Source organism: Carassius carassius, chromosome 26 (genome assembly GCF_963082965.1).
Source record: "Carassius carassius chromosome 26, fCarCar2.1, whole genome shotgun sequence".
Lineage (NCBI taxonomy): Eukaryota > Metazoa > Chordata > Actinopteri > Cypriniformes > Cyprinidae > Carassius > Carassius carassius.
Window position 1 is genome coordinate 3,797,955 of NC_081780.1, and position 17,932 is coordinate 3,815,886.

At 36.0% G+C, this 17,932-nt stretch overlaps 1 protein-coding gene across 1 annotated transcript; it reads right to left on the reverse strand.

Annotated features, from left to right (window-relative positions):
- Window positions 1-1,269: 1,269 nt before the first annotated feature.
- Window positions 1,270-5,370, reverse strand: tnni4a (troponin I4a). Its single transcript, XM_059510748.1, is given in 6 exon segments — window positions 1,270-1,941; window positions 2,212-2,382; window positions 3,025-3,114; window positions 3,270-3,401; window positions 4,275-4,322; window positions 5,356-5,370. Coding segments are annotated over 6 exon segments (543 nt in total). The 3' UTR covers window positions 1,270-1,854.
- Window positions 5,371-17,932: the final 12,562 nt, after the last annotated feature.

Genomic DNA, 17,932 nt, shown 5'->3' on the forward strand with positions numbered 1-17,932 from the left:
CTGATTTAAAGAGTGTGTTCTGACCTTAACCTTTTTAACTGTGCCGAAGTGGATGTGCTGACCCAGGTCTCGATGACTGATGTTATATCTGTGTCGGTTTGCCATCTGTCTGGTAATAGAGGATACAGTGCCACCCAAATTCCTTCCCTTCGCCTCCCTGTACTTCCTTCTCTAAACACCACTACATCTGTCCACACACAGAATGTTTTATTGAGATAAAAACTATAACACTTGACTTGTAATAGAGGATACAGTGCCCCCCCCCCACACACCCTTTTTTTTTACAATGGTATTCCTGTGACTTTACAGCTGATGTAAGGCTTCATTTGAGGCCTGCTGATAAGTCTGTGACTTTGTCGTCCCCTGGTGTTGATGTAATGCCAGTTCAGTCGATGTAGTATAAATGCAGAGCGCCATCTGTAGGTCAACACCTAGAACTACTTTAAACTGGGTATTCGACTAGCAGTTCCTGTGGCATTGACATTACAGCATGCTTTTATCAAATATTTGATCTTTTAATAAAGGACTCCAACGTCCTAATTCACTCAATAATCTTTTATTAAAAATTAAACTATTTTCTGTTTGTAAACTTTAAACAGGTAATAAAATAATCAAGCTCTTCACCCGAGGGTAAGCAGTAGCTTTATTGGTTTCAATCAACACTGAATATGAAGCAAATATTTACACAGTTGATATGATATGATGTGAATATGAGGTTGTTCTATTATCTGATCCCTCTCTATGGACAGTACGCCGCTTGCACATTTTAATCGCAGCAAATCACAATTTAATATCTCTTGCAAGCCTGAGGCTGGCTGCCAAAATAAATGAATAATTTACCATAAAAGAATGTTCAAGGTGAATCAGATTCAAACAAACAAAATTAGCTTTCTATCAAAATGCCCTTTTATCATTTTAAAATGTATTCTAATAGAAAATAGTTATTTTAAATTGTAATATTTCACAACATGACAGTTTTTCCTGTATTTTTATCAAATAAATGCTGCTAGTGAGCACAAGGGACTTCACTTGCTCACCAATGGATCCTCTGCAGTGAATGGGTGCCGTCAGAGCGAGAGTCCAAACAGCTGGTAAAAACATCACAATAAGCCTCAAGTAATTCACACCACTCTAGTCCATTATTTAACAGCTTGTGAAGTAAAAACTGTGCATTTGTAAGAATCAAATCCATAATTAAGAAATTTTAAACTTCCAACTTTTGCTTCAGGCTAAATTACAAGTCCTCTATCCATCTCCAATGAAAATCTCATCTGAATCAGTAGAGAAATATGCACAGATCAAGCACTGTTTACAAGCTCAACCAGAGAAAATCAGTTCGAAACAAACATGTTAGTGAATTTTGATGCGAGAGGAGAACAGAAGATGGATTTTTTTCACTGAAGGAAGCATTATTGTGGATTATGCAGACATATTTTGGCCATAAGTGATGGATTAAAGTTAAATGCCTTGATGGATTTGTTTCTTATAAACACACAACGTTCTCTTCACAAGACATTAATTGATGGACTGGAGTGGTGCTGTTTGGAGTCTCATTCTGACGGCACCCATTCACTGCAGAGGATCCATTGGTGAGCAAGTGATGGAATGCTACATTTCTCCAAATCTGTTCTGTTAAAGAAACAAACTACATCTTGGATGGCCTGAGGGTTAGTACATTTTCAAAATATTTTGGGTGAACTATTCCTTTAATGTTGCATGGAAGCCATAGCTGGTTGACAGAATAAATGAATAATTTACCATAAAATGTTGAATGTGATTAAAAATTCAAACAAACAACATGAGCTTTGTATGCCGATGCCCCTTTATCATTTGCAACCTCTTTTAGACTGTTGTCTACTGTCCAGCATCGAAAAGCTTCTTCCTGCCCTCCATGCCTGACATCGCCTCCACGTTTTTCCTCCAGTCTGTGACCTCTTCCTTCTGATGGACAGAAAATGCTTCAGTGAGACAGAAAGACAGAGATGAGAGCAACTCAAATGGTTGCACGGCCGCGGCGGACCGTGGCAACACACATCAGACAGACAGACGGGGCGGTTTAAATGCCAACATTTCTTCACCACCGGGCTTTTAAAGAAATCACTTGATTTCTAAAATAACCGTGTCTTCAGAAACAGCACATCTGAGCAAATGAGCTGAAAGCACGGCCTGTACTATAGCAGCCAGACGTGTGAGTGTGAGCTGGAGTGTTACCTTTTCTTCTTCTTTTTTAACTGTTTTGAGGTTGGCTTTGAAATCAGCTTTCATAGTTCTGGTGTCTGTGAGCGATCCCAGCATGGCATCTGCCGACTTCTTCACCCTTCTCAAGTTCGGCCGCTTCATTTTTCCCTTTAGTTCATAGATCTTCTGGGTTAATGAGAGAATCTGGTAACGAACAAATATATCAGACTTCAGTTAATAAATCTTTAAAGTGGCTGTATCAAGAAAAGTCCTTAAAAATATTGTATATTTTCTGAAGGACATAGTACTTGAAGGTTTGGGATTTTTTTTTAAAAAGAAATGTATACTTTTATTCAGCCAGTACACAATAAATTGACCAAAAGTCACATTAAAGACATTTATAAAGGTACGAAATATTCTATTTTAAATAAACGCTATTCTTTTGAGCTATATATTCATCAAAATTCAGCTTTGATCACAGAAATAAATTACATGACAACAAATATATTCAAATAGAAAACTGTTCTTTTAAATTGTTATAATATTTCACAATATTGCTGTTTAATGTATTTTTGATCAAATAAATGCAGCCTTCTAAAACATAGCTAAAATCGTACCAACCAACAAACATATTAATTAAAACATGAATAAATTAATAAATGAATGAAAGAATAAATAAAAGATAATATTTCAGAAAGGTGAATTACTGATATTATTTATAAGTTTAAGAAAGACTAAAAGAAGTCTAAAACTAGACAGATTTCAAATCTGGTAAAAGAAAAAGAAACCCCCCTTCCAAATTCATGGTATATAATTGTTTTCATACCTCATTTTTCATTTACGTACCTCTGCTTCATTTCTGGCGACTTTTATATTGAGGTCATACCGCGCTTCATCCACAATGTCAATCTTTTGGTGCAAATCTCTACAAAGCTCCTGCAAAGACCGACGATGATACATCAACTCAAATCACTAATACAAACACCGTGAACACGAGTGCTCATGATATGTTGAGAGATGTTTTGGGACGCAGCCATCTGGCCGCAGTGGCAGCTCTCAATGTAAATATCTGCAACAGTAAAGTGTTGCACCTGCAGTTCTTGGACCGACAGGCCAGAGAGATTGAGGGGCGGCGCTCTCTCCCTCAGGGTGTTTTCTCTCTCCACTTCTTTCTGCTCTTTTTCTTTCACCAGCAAGCTTTCTGCCTTTTTCAGCAGTTTGCTCTGAGGGTCAGCCGGGGAAAAGGTGAAAGAGGTGTCAGGTAAGTACAAAATACATCATTCTTCACTTGTGTCCACTGACAGTGCTGAACATTTGCACATGATTTCAGTTTTCTTTCTATCTATCTATCTATCTATCTATCTATCTATCTATCTATCTATCTATCTATCTATCTATCTATCTATCTATCTATCTATCTAATCTTTAAATTTTTATTATCATTTAATTATTTTATCATTTAATTTTATAAAAATAATTAATTGTGTTTGTCATTTTAATTCGTTATTGTTCTTATTCTGTTCTGCTAAAGGAACAAACTAAATCAAACTATATTATTTTTTTATTTCAGTTTGATCAGTTTTATCATCATTTAAGATAAAGGAAAATAATAAATGATTCAGTTAATTCAGTGAAAAGTATTTTTTTTGTTAACTATAATAACTCTATATATAAAGTTTTTGTTTTTGCAGAACTGATTTGTGTGATTTTATAAAAATATGAATACACATTTCTGCTTTTAAATTTTCCAAAATTGGCAAAATGTAAAAATCTATGTAGAATACATTACAAAAATACATAAATATTTTGAAAGAATTTTCACTCTGAAATTACTATTAAACTTCACAAATAATAACAAAAAACAAAAACAAAAAGTGAGTTAACTGAAGTAAATGTGAAAATTTCAAGTAAAGATTAAATTTTTTTTTTATATACTCCATGTTTTATTTACAACTCAGAAAATTTTTCCCACAACAGCATCCCACAAACACTGTTAACTGAGCTTTGGGACACACACACACACACACACTCACTCACTCACTCACACACACACAGAGTCATCGTACTGTAAATGTTCAGTTTTGTTTTTGACCCACCTTCAGCAGAAGTCTGCGTGTTGCTGAGAACTTGGATTTGGCCTTTTTCTGCAGAAGAGTGAGAGTTAAGCCGAGCTCATTATAGTCTGCAGTTCTGTTAAGATAGTCCTGTGTGTGGGTCTAATCTACACACGCCGTGGTGCATGCAATAAACTGCCTGATCTGATTACTGTTAGATTCTCCAAATTGAGGGCTCAGTAGCTCAGTGTAGTTTTAAGCGGAGCGGAGCAAACGTACAGTGCAGATTAGTTTTTAACATGCTGTTCAGTGTCCTTACAGAAATACTGATCAACTGAAAACCATTTAGAGCTGGATTAGGGTCATCCTTTCAAGCGTTCACTGGACTTTAATATATAGAGACTCCACCACATGCACTGCTACTTTCAATTGTTGCTAATCAGCATGGAAACTATTAAAAGGGAAACAATTAGGAGCACAGTGAGTCAAAACTGTCATGACAAGTGTGATGAGATCTCACTTACTGGTCTGTAAAGACATCATTGCATGTAAAAAAACAAACAAACAAAAAAAAAAAAACATTTTCTATCTTTTACAGAAAATTTAAATATTGCTTAAGATAAATTCTTGATGTTGCCAGGACAATATTATGTAGCTACTATGGTTTTCTAAAAGTTCAGCAGCTATATAGTATGATTCTTGATGATTTATTACTTATTATTTTATACATATTATATTATTTTAATAAACTACATAAGTAAAAATAGTACTTTATAGTAAGTGAATAAATAGGGTTGTAATATAAAATAAAATTTGTATTATTGATATTATTCATGAATTAAAAAGAGACAGATTTATTTCTGTGGCTACATACTGTAGTATTATTTAAAAAAAACAACTAATATTTCATCAAGTCTGTGTATTATTATAAATTAAATTATAAATAAATTACTAGTAAATTACAAGTAACATTTTTTTTGTGGTTTTATTTGTTAAGTTTTTCATTTGGTTTTAGTTAACTATAATAACCCTGACTCACAGTTTATAATCATAACCTGGTGTAAATAAGCAGTTCTGGATGAGTATGACATTGACAGGGTCAATGGTCTAATAAAGATAACACTCACCCTTCAGACATGACTGCAATACACCATGTGACCTGAAAGACAGCCAAAATAATTGTGGTCACTATTCAGCACTTCATCATTCATATCTGAACACGTCAGGCATCACTAGTCAAATGCCAAACAACTGTCTGGGATTAAGAGTGACGCCACAGTCAAGGGTTGCTCCTAAAAAAGAGTGTTTAAATGCATTAAAGAAACCTGCCGTCCTTTGACATCAAAAGCTACAGATTCACTAATGCAATTTCAGTATGCAGACAGTTCACAGCACTGTACCGGACATTGGGTTTGCTTTAATACCGGTCATTGCTGCGACTCAAACACGGAAGAACCATGACCTTTACTCCACCAATATAATAAACTATCTCTTTGTGTGCATCAGCCGTTTTTCTCAGCATCTTCAAAGATACATTCATTACGGCTTGCGGTTCAAAGAGATCGGGGTCTCGACATTTTGGCCCCGTGGAGAAAACAGTGACCTTGACGGTCTCACTAAACGCTGTGAGCAGGGGTTAATGGGGTTCCTCTGGGAAAACGGTGCTGAGGGAGGAATTCAGATGCAGAAAGCATGAGGACAGGAAATGTAGACTGTGTTTTAGTGTGAATTTAACCCTGTGATGTTTGAAAACTGTCATCTAGTGAGGATAAATCTACTGCAACTTACAAAGTGCATGGAATGAATCAGATGCAAGACAATGAAGAAGCATCCTGAATATGGATTTCACAATCAAAGTGAAATATAAAAAGTGAAAAATGAAGTGACATACAGCCAACTATGGTGACCCATACTCAGAATTCATGCTCTGCATTTAACCCATCCAAAGTGCACACACACAGCAGTGAACACACACACACCCAGAGCAGTGGGCAGCCATTTATGCTGCGGCACCCTGGGAGCAGTTGGGGGTTCAGTGCTTTGCTCAAGGGCACCTCAGTCTTGTTATTGCCGGCCCAAGACTCAAACCCACAACCTTAGGGTTAGGAGTCAAGCTCTCTAACCATTATGCCACAACTTCCCCACCTTCCCCCTGTCATCTGAAATATATAATCTGAGGGGAATATTGGCTGTAAATGACAAACACTCAGCAGCTTGTTGGCTCAACAGCTTTCCTGCTAATGTTAGCGTCCTTGATATATCTGGCATGACTTTGGCAAGAAACAGTCGAGTCATTGACCTGACATTCATGCTTGATATTCTTCAGGACTTGTTTATGACAATACACAGGAGTGAACAGTACAGTACTTTAGTTTGTATTTCCAAGGGGAAAAAAAGGTCATATTTTTACACAAAAATTTGAAATTGTGCAGGGTGCCGACGTAACTTTTTCCTCCAACAATATTTATTTGGTTTACAATTCAGATTATGTTCCTGTTAATTTGACTTCAATTTAATTTTAAACAAAGTCCATTCCTATGTGAAATGTAATTAGCCACCACTATGATCAGTCTCAGCAGTCACCAGAGACTTAATTGTACTACCTTCACTTTTTATTCAGAAAGCCCTGACAATATATCTTGCATGAAAATCAATTTTAATAATTGGAAAATAAATAAATACATTTTTAAATAAATTGCACAATACATAAATTAAAATTTTGCCTAACAATATATATATTTTTTACTTTATTAATATATTTATTTATTGAACAGTCAATTAAGTAAATAAGAGTAATTAGCCACCACTATGGTCAGTCACCAACATTTTAGGTTTAATTTAAATTAATAATGTATCTTTTAATTCTATAATCTTAGGTAACTAATTTCACTTTTTTGACAAAATATGCATTAAAATAAATTAGATCCATTTTTAAATAAATACATTTAGGTTAAATTAATAAATAGGGAAAAAGTTTATTTTTATATAAATAAATGCATAAATAAACTAACTTTTTGCCTAAGAATAAATAAGTAAATAAACATGTTTATGATGGTGTAAATCCACAACACCTGGTCATCTCTGACAGACAGATGAGACTGGCAGCATGTCACACAATATACAGTTACAACCAACAAAGTCCATCCAGAATGTCGTTCTAGTCATGCCCCGTCATCCACCCCACGATATCCCACACTATTAGTCTGCATGCCCTAGTGTCATTAATCCTACCGAAAACATGCAAAAATAAACAAAAACTCAAGCAAAGAAAGTGAACAACACTTCCATTTGCTCAAATCTAAAGAGACTCTTCAACCGCTCTCTGCTCTCTAACTTAAAATACCTCTGAAGTGGACCACGGCAGACTGTTAGACACAATAAAAAGCATCACTGCAAGGTTCTTACCTTTGAAGAGAAGACCAGGAGCGTGAAAAGAAGAGTGATGGTACAAGGATGGCGTAGTGTGAATTTCAATGATTGATCTCTGCCTCACCTCTCACATGTGAATGGCCAACCAAAATAACTCCGAGTGCAGCGCCTCCCATGAATGCCAGCTTTTGGCACACCATTGTTCTGGAATTGGACAAACACCACATTAATGGCTGATCTAGCACAGAAAATACTATAGACAAATTCCCATGCATTAGAATTCATATATTCAGGTGATTAAGATTCCCACGGCCACCCCAAAGACAACAAAGGCTCCGGGTGTCCTACGGTCAGATATAAATGCACATAACTGTTTAATTGAGCATTTTATGGTCTCACGCTATAATTCACCAATGCTCGGAGGCCTGAATTTCAAACGAGAGTCCTAGTATTCAGTCGAGCGTGGCATTAATTACAGGTGAATATCACCTCGAGACTTCTTGGAAGAATTTGAAAATGGATCATAGCATTTAACTCATAAAAACAGTGGGGAAAGAGGCACAGCGAGAACATTTTTCACTACATGTATATCACGGGAAATGTACATCCCCGTGTACATCCTAATCCTGGCCCTAATATTAATAGCCTTAGTACTCCTGAAGATTTTAAATCCAGGTCGGGTCTGGGTTTTATTCACTTAAATGCTTGTAGTTTGTTGCCAAAAATGGATTTGGTCAGGATATGGGCTACTCAAACAAATGCAGATGTTGCAGTAATTTTCGAAACCTGGCTAAAAAAATCTATTTTAGAGAAGGACATTATGATTAATGGCTGTAGAGTTTTCCGTTGTGATCGTTTAAATAAGGGGGGTGGGGTTGCAATTTATGTTAAGACTAAATTTAACACCAGGATCTTATTTTCTAAATCTGTTGTTAAACAATTTGAGATCTTAGCATTAAATCTTGAAACAGCCAAAGGTCAGTATATTAATGTTATTGGCTGTTACAGACCCCCTTCTGCAATTGTTGATGCTTTGTCAAATTTAATGGAATTTTTAAATGAACTTGATTACAGTTACACTGTTTTAGTGGGAGATTTAAATTGGGACTGGTTTTCCTCTGTGTCTGATGATTTTAAAAATCACTGTAATGGTTTAAATCTTACGCAGATAATAAATAGTCCCACTAGATTTAATAAAAGAAATCCTAACAAATCCACTCTTATTGATTTGTTTTTGACAAACACACCTCACAAATTTTCAGATGTAGGTGTGTTTGCAAACGATTTGAGTGATCACTGTGTCATTGCAGCAGTAAGAAATACAAAACTGCCTAAGACTAAACCTAGAATAATTTTAAAAAGAAATTTGAGGCACTTTTGTGAGCAAGCATTTTTGCATGATTTGTCTTGTTTTGAGTGGGACAGAATTGTACTTATTAACAAGATTCCGCATGTTTGGATAATTATAGACCAATTTCCAAATTACCGATTTTAGCTAAAGTGTTAGAAACATTGGTTGTTGATCAGTTAAAAGACTATTTGGTTTCCAATCATATTTTGTCTGATGTACAGTCTGGATTTCGAAGGCAGCATAGTACTACTACTGCTGCAATGAATGTCATTAATGACATTAGTGAGGCAATGGACAGCAAGAACACTTGTGTAGCTCTTTTTAGAGATTTAGCCAAAGCATTTGATACAGTGGACCATTGCATTTTGCTGGAAAAGCTACGAAATATTGTTTTTTCTGACCATACTGTTGATTGGTTTACTAACTACTTGGCAGATAGAACTCAGTGTGTATATTTTGAAAATTCCAAATCAGAAACTCTGAGTGTATCTTGTGGAGTACCGCAAGGATCAGTCTTGGGTCCAATTTTATTTACTATTTATATTAATAACTTGGGTGACGGCATTTCTCAGGCTCATTTGCATTTTTATGCTGACGATACCGTTATTTATTGTGAGGCTGCGACTTTACACCAAGCTTTTTCTTATTTACAATCTGCTTTTAACCTTGTCCAGTTACAACTGCATCAGCTTAAACTAGTTTTGAATGTTGAGAAAACTAAGATTATGCTTTACTCAAAATCTTTGGACAGTTTACAAAGTATTTTTACTATACATGGTGAGCAGATCGAACAAGTTAAATTGTATAGATATCTGGGTATATTAATTGATGATCAGCTTTCTTTTAAGTTGCACATTGATAAACTGGTACAAAAGCTCAAATTAAAAATAGGATTTTATTTTAGAAACAAAGCCTGTTTTTCTTGGAAAACTAGAAGAAGATTAGTTGCTGCCACTTTCCTCCCAGCACTTGATTATGGTGATTTGCTTTATAGAAATGCGCCTGATAAATGTTTGTCTTTGTTGGATACTGTCTACCATAATGCATTAAGATTTGTGACTGGATGTAAGGCATCAGTACATCATTGTACTTTGTACAAAATGACAAACTGGCCCTCATTGTCAGTGAGGAGGCATATACATTGGCTTATTTTTATTTATAAGTCTATGCTGGATATGCTTCCATCTTATCTTTGCTCCTATATGTCACGTAATGTTAGTTCTTATAATTTACACTCTGGTAATATGTACTTGTTATCTGTACCTACAGTTCGTACAGAGCTTGGTAAGAAGGCTTTTAGTTATGCAGCCCCGTCCACTTGGAACACATTACAGTCTTGGAAAAAGATGCCATCAATTGTTGTCACTGTTTTTAAAATAATCAAATTGTTTTAAACCTATGGTTAGTATAAATTGTACTTTTAAGTAGTCTGATGTTGATGTTGTTTGTTTATGTATCTGAGGATATTGTTTAAATGTCTCTTGTTGTTGTGTATATGTTTGGTGATCATATTTGTAATTATGTGCTGTTAAAATGCTGCCATTTTGGCCAGGTCTCTCTTGAAAAAGAGGTTTTAAATCTCAATGAGATCATCTGGTTAAATAAAGGTAAAAAAAAAAAAAAAAAAATTATCGGGGTTGAGAGGGCAACTTTTGGTCTAAAAGCCTCAGATCGATAAACACATGACCCCGTAATGCATTTTATGGTTCAGCGATGGATTACGTGGCTTTTGCGTTCATAAAGAGGGGACAGTGGAAGGACATACACCTTTGGTGGAATCTGGAGTATGAGAGCTGCAGCTGTTGACAGGCACTGAGAGATGGAGTGAACACAAGCCGCAAGCATCCCATGACGCATCGCTCATGCGCTTTTGTTTGTGGTGAAGTGAATACATGTGCACTGCAGCACGCGCCTCTGATGGCGTTTATTTTTAGGAGGACTGGTTTTCACTCAGTGCTATCATGCTCTTCACTGTCATCGTTGATAACATGACCCCAGCCCTCAAACTCTCGAGGATAATACTGGTTAATGACCTAAGCTGGTAACTGAAAGATTGACGGTTCAAAAAATGCAAGAATCAAGCTACAGTAACAATCCAGAAAAACAACGTGTCAAGACAAACTTTGAATTGGACATTCAAGGTTAGTTTGACCTGATGTAGCTTGAGGTGTTCTGTTTACACCTGGTTTTAACTCTTTCCCTGCCAGTGTTTTTTAATTTTTTTTTATAAATTTGCCAGCTGCTGTCAGAATTTTTTATAATTTTCAGTAATATTTTCATGACTCCAAGAATATTTTGTTGTATGAATATCTGAACATGCAATATGTCAAATGAAGGAACAGAGAGTCTTTATATTTAAACAACAACTAAACCTTTGATTATAACACTGGAATGTGGGTAAGTTTAATAATAATAAAAAAACTGCATTTTGAACAAAAGTCCTGAGAAAATTAATCATTAAATAAAAATTAAATATTGAGAAACTCGCCTTTGAAGTTGTCAAAATGAAGTTCTCAGCCATGCATATTACTAATCAAAAATTAAGTTTATATATATATCGACAGTAGGAAATAAACAAAATATCTTCATGGAACATGATCTTTATTTAATATCCTAATGATTTCTGGCTTAAAAGAAAAATCAATAATTTTGATCCATACAATATATTTTTTGGCTATTGCTACAAATATATCCCAGCAACATAAGACTGGTTTTGTGGTCCAGGGTCACATGTACATACTGTACATTGCCGTTTGGGGTCAGTACGATTTTATTTCTTTTAATTAAATTTTATTAAATAAATTAATGCTATGTTTGAAATTCAATAAATTAAATTATTCAGCAGGGATGCATTAAATTGATCAAAATTGACAGTAAATACATTAACAAACTGTTATAAATAATTTATATTCAAATAAATGCTGTTCTTTAACTATTTTGGACTATTCGAGAATCCTAAATAAAATGCATCATGGTTTCCACAAAAATCATGTGACACTGAAGACTGGATTAATGATACTGAAAATTCAACTTTGCATCAAAGCAATAAACTGCATTTTAAAATATATTAAGATAGAAAACAGTTACTTTTAAATTGCAATAATATTTAACAATATTGTTGTTTTACTGCATTTTACTATCAAATAAATGCAGCCTTGTTGATTTGATACTTCTGTCATAAATATGCAAATCCGGCAAACATCATTAAGATCTTGTCTGGAACTTTAAAGGAGACAAATGCGAAATAACTAACTTTCATCAAGAAAACAAGAGCATTGGAAAACAAAAGTACATTTGCTTTCCATCCCATTGCTGTCAAGAAGAAACAATTAGAAGATCTCATTTAAGATGTTTCTTTCCTATGAGAATATACAAACCCGAGATCTGTTTACATTAATTTATCAGCTCTTATATGCATGTTCCTGAATGAACACAAATGCTGTCGTGTTTTTCATTTACAAAACAGCAGTAAACCTCAGCAACCAACGGATCTGCAGCAGAAACAATATTGTGCTCCAGGAAATCTTATTACTGTGAATTAAAGTGATTTCTTACTCTTGGTTGGGGTAATAATGTCAATACAGCCCACTGTGGGAGTGCCCCCTCATTATGATAATTGTGTGTGCGGCTTCTTAACCAACAGCATAATAACCCATCCAAACTATCATTAATGCATGCAATAATTCCCTTTTAAGTGACTCCAAAATAAGGGACCTTTTGCTGCCAAGAATATTTCACGAATAATGTTCAGCTTGAACGTCCTGGAATTGTTATAGCCCTTTTTTACCCCACCAACACATTATCAGACATGAACCTAAAATAATCAGCTGCTCATTCCGTCTACTGCTACTTTGGCTGCTTAATGATGCAAATTAAAACCCATGAAACACTCACACACACACACACACACACTCTAGGTTCTGAGTCATGTGGTTCCCGTTTTAATTACATTGGATTTGCATAACGATTTCCCATTAAGCGATTCCCCAGCGACCCTACGCAGATTGGGAAAATTGCTCTCAAATGCCCACCCCATTAGCAATAAGCTTGACGTCACTCCCCGTCCATCACCGCTGGCATCCACTTGCCCAAAACAGGCCTATCCAGAGTGACGGAGTGGCTCATGGGTAATGAAGTCGCTAATCACTTGTAAGTGAGAGGGTTAGACGTGGATGGGACGGGAGGGTTTTCATGCTCCAAAATGTCAGCATGCAGGAGGTCTTGAAAAATCCGCTTCTAACGTGTGCGCCGTTACAAATCACTTGCAAAATCCTGAACAGGCTGTAAATCATAGTGTGAAACACCCGAACAGCAGCAGCGAGTCCATAGCTTGCATATTAAACTCCCGAAGCTGGTTTTCAGCCAAGGAAATGTCCCCCAGCAGTATCTGTACAGTATAAAAATATATATATTTTTTTCAAAGTTGCAAGTAAAACAAAGATAACTTGAATGCATTTTAGAAAATACTATTTCACATTTAACTCTGTGTTACTTGCAGTTTCCTTGTAATTATTTTTATGAAATTTGTTGGCAATTTCTAAGTGAAAACTGTTGACTAAAACTACATATAAAAAAGTAATTTATTTCAGCTATTTTCCAAAGCAGTATTTATAATTTTCATTTAGTTTGTGAAATACTAAAATGACAAATTAAATGGAAAATTTATAAAAACTAGACACATTTTTTTTTAAATGACAAAATATAATTAAAAAACTAAAAGCAAAATTTAATTAAAATTAAAAATGATTTTTTTTTATTATACAACCAAAATATTAATTAAAACTATAATTATAATAGTATCTCAATGATAATAAAACAACACTGGTACTGAAAAACAAATACCTGAAACAAATTAAAATCTTATTTTATTTCAGTTGGTTGCCAAAGCAACATTTCTCATTTTCACTCAGTTTAACCTTACATACTGAAACAAAAATAAAAAGGAACAAAACATTATTAAACAACATAAATACTAAACCTATATGAATGAGACAAAAAGGTACTAGTATAACTAGTTATATGGTATATACATAGTGTGTGCACTATATTTTAAAATGCAGCATTTCTGTTTTAAGTTGGTTTTCAAATGATACATTTTATACTTTTATACTAGCATGTATAAAATGTAGCTAAAATTTACTATTTATAAGTTTTGACTAAATATAGAGTCACAATCTATGGGGTATTGTCAAGAGGAAAATGAGAAACAAGGGACCAAAAAATGATGAGCTGAAGGTCACTGTCAAAGAAACCTGGGCTTCCAGACCACCTCAGCAGTACACAAACTGATCTCCTCCATGACACGCTGATTTGAGGCAGTAATTAAAGCAAAAGGAGCCCCCAAATATTGAGTACATGTGCAGTAAATCAACACACTTTCCAGAATGCCAACAATTCACTAAAAATGTTTTTTTTATTTCTTATGAAGTTTTCTGATTTGTTGAGATGAGTGAATTGGTGGGTTTTTGTTAAATGTGAGCCAAAATCATCACAATTAAAACAACCAAAGACTAAACTACTTCAGTTTGTGTGCATTGTATTTATTTAATACACGACTTTCACAATTTGAGTTGAATTACTGAAATAAATGAACTTTTCCACGACATTCTAATTTATTGAGATGCACCTATATATGTATGTGTGTGTGTACTACTATTTAGTATGTACTAATATGGAGTCCTATTTAGTTGGCATCACAAATATTGCATTAATTCAGCAAATATTAGTTCTAAGTACTACATCTGTAATGTCAGTGATCTCCCAGCATGCAGGAGGTCTTGATGAATCCTCTTCTATTCATGCATTCTAGTCATTACAAATCACTTGCAAAATCCTGAACAGTCTGTAGTGGGAGAAATGCCTGAACAGCAGCAGCACTGAGTTTATATGTATATCAAACACCCGAGGAGAGCGTTCAGCTTAGAAAATGCCACTCAGCGGTATCGTTTAACTCACGAGCGCTGCTGAAAAACGGGTTACGGTTAGCAAGAACCATTGCATTCCGCTCGAGTGATCAGAGAAAGCTAGCGAGTCGCGGATGGCGTCACTGCTCTCTGTGGGACGCGAGCGAGTGGTTAGCCTTCGGGATACAGGCTCGGTTTCTGTCTTCACCCCAGCTCTCAGGGGCGAGTCGACTGTTTAACACGGATGAGAGCACCCGTTCCCGGGGCAGAGAGAACATGTTTTTCTTTATAGGAGACAGAAGCGGGAACTTGTTGCTGTGTTTTGACATGCTTTTTTTTTTGGTAACTCATATTCAGGGTGTTTATCAGAACTGGGGCTTTTTCAAACAATCTCCCGGCTTATCATGAGGAGCATCCGGGGTTGTGTTTTCCCTCCTGTGGAATCAGGAACAGCCTTTATCTGACCTCAAACAGCCCCAGTGTGACAGGACCAAACAAACATCAAACGCACACATATATACACACTGGACCGACTATCAAATATTTAGCTGGAGCTGCACTAGATCATTATGCTAAAGGGATTTGAGCTCTTGAGAGAAACATCTGCCCTCCATCCACTGCTGCTGTGGAGTGTAGCTTTGTGAAAATGTGGATCAGATGAAAGAAAATTCACTTTTTCCCTTATGATACCTGCAAATACACATCAAGCACATGGCATTTTATTATCAGTGGGAGTGTTAAACCTCAAGCACTGCTTCATCCCCTTTATAATTTTAAACAGCTAGAATCTATTATATCCAGCTTCATCTGGAACAAGACGACAGCTAGGATTAACAAGAAACATCTAAATAAACCTAAGTATCAAGGAGGGTTTGGGCTTCCCAATTTAAATTTTTATTACTGGGCAGCTAACTTGAGTAATTTAGCGTGGTGGAGAAAGATTGGTTCAGTGGGGATAGGTGACAAGCCAGAATAGTTAGCAATTGAGGAAGCTTCTTATAATAAGACTTCATTAACAGCTCTGCTTAATAGTCTCATTAAAATTGATGCGAAATATATAAATGGAAACAGTTATTTCAAATCTAATTAAAGTCTGGAAACAAATCAAGGTATATTTGAAAATTCCTGATATAAATCTGAATACTCCAATTTGTAATAATCATGTTTTTTCTCTGGGGGTTAAACGATAAGCTCTTTTTTAAAATGGAAACTTATGTATGTTGTCTTTATTTTTTTTATCTCTTTATTTTAATTTTCTTAGTCACATTCAAAAATAGTTCTATGTAACAAATGTTCTCATATTTTGTAATATTTTTGTAATCTATTTTTTAAATATATATATTTAATATAATACTGGTTTGTAAATCTGGTTTAATCTGACCACACTGTGCAAAAATATTGCATAAAGTGAAGAAAAAATAAATAAAAAAACACAAATGGTCACCAAAAGCAATATAGTCTCAAGGTTTGTCTTTTAGAGCGTACAGCCATGTTACTGATCACAAACTATTCAATACAAGTGCTTTAAATTACATAATGTTCTACAGCAGTGAAAGTGAATCATCCCTCTTGCTGTTAATATTAAGCTTCTCAAACAGTAACCTCTATATCACAATCCACCACTAGGGGTCAGAGTTTGACATAGTTGCACAACAGTTTACACTGAGCACAACAACGTCTATAATAAAACCTGGAGAAATCTACAGTATAAAATTTACATTTATCTCAGTCTCATCCCAAACCCTTTACCACCAACTGTCATGGCGGTGACGTAAAATATAAGTTGCCTACTATAGTATAAAGAAACACAGCTGCATGACTCAAGAATAGTAATTTAGAAAAGTATATAGTAAACTAGGGGGAGCTGAACTGAAATAGGCATTCATTTACAAAGCAAACAGCTGAAAGCATTGTGAGAATTAACTGCATGCAGATTGTTACATCAGTTCATTTGATATTTTTTGAGCCACTGAACTTTGTTGCATGTGGTCTACTAACTTTGATTTCCATGGAAACTGTAAGCAGCATCACCCTGTTGCATCTGATGGTTGTCTCCTGCAGGAGCTGAGGGCAGAATGACTCCTGTTCCCTGCACTGCAAACCATTTAGGAGCTTTTCAAGAAACCTATATTCAGAAACATATATTCACAACTTTAGAATATTCATGTGCTGCATACACTATTTTGAATACACACTCTAGCATTTGTGCTTGCTTCCTAGTAGCATGCATTACAACTAGTATGTACGTACTAATATGTACATTGTGTTGTATATAATGTACTCGGTTACTAGCGTAACCTCGGTTCCCTGAGATGAGGGAACAAGTACTGCGTAAGCTAGCTTACGCTATGGGAAAAGGTCCCCTTTTCTCGAGAATATGAAGCCAAAAATTATCCTTAATTTTTAAATAATGTAAAACGCAGTGCTGCAGCACAGCAGACCCAAGCGAAGCGGCTCGCGCGCTTATTGGCTGTGCTGCGGCAACTGCAGCAACCTATGGTGAGGCGGCGGAGAGGAACGAACCAATGGGGGCGCTTCGCGCCCATTGGACGTCAGAGCGCGCCAAAATAGGCGTGGCTGGAACTATATAAGCCACCGCTTCACCATAGGGATCAGGTTTTAAATCGACTGAAGCGATCACCCGGTCCGAGCACATAGCACGGCAGGTTACGCAGTACTCGTTCCCTCATCTCAGGGAACCGAGGTTACGCTAGTAACCGAGTACGTTCCCTTTCGAGAGTACTCTCGTACTGCGTAAGCTAGCTTACGCTATGGGAACACAATGTAAAACGCCGTGCGTGCTCGGGAACTTCGACCTGTCACAGCCCAAGGCGAGAGCCCGGGGCTTTATAGCAGGAGAAATCCCAGTCCCAACAGCCAACCTTAGTGAGCTTTATATAGGGAACGAAAAAAGGGGGAATGTGATAAGGCTTAGCACGTCTATATAGAAAGTACCCTGGCCTGCAGGGCAGGGACTTGCAGATTATAGAATCTAATAAATGTGGACGGAGAGGCCCAGCCTGCCGCCGCACAGATATCATCCAGTGGTATCCCGCAGGACCACGCCGATGACGAGG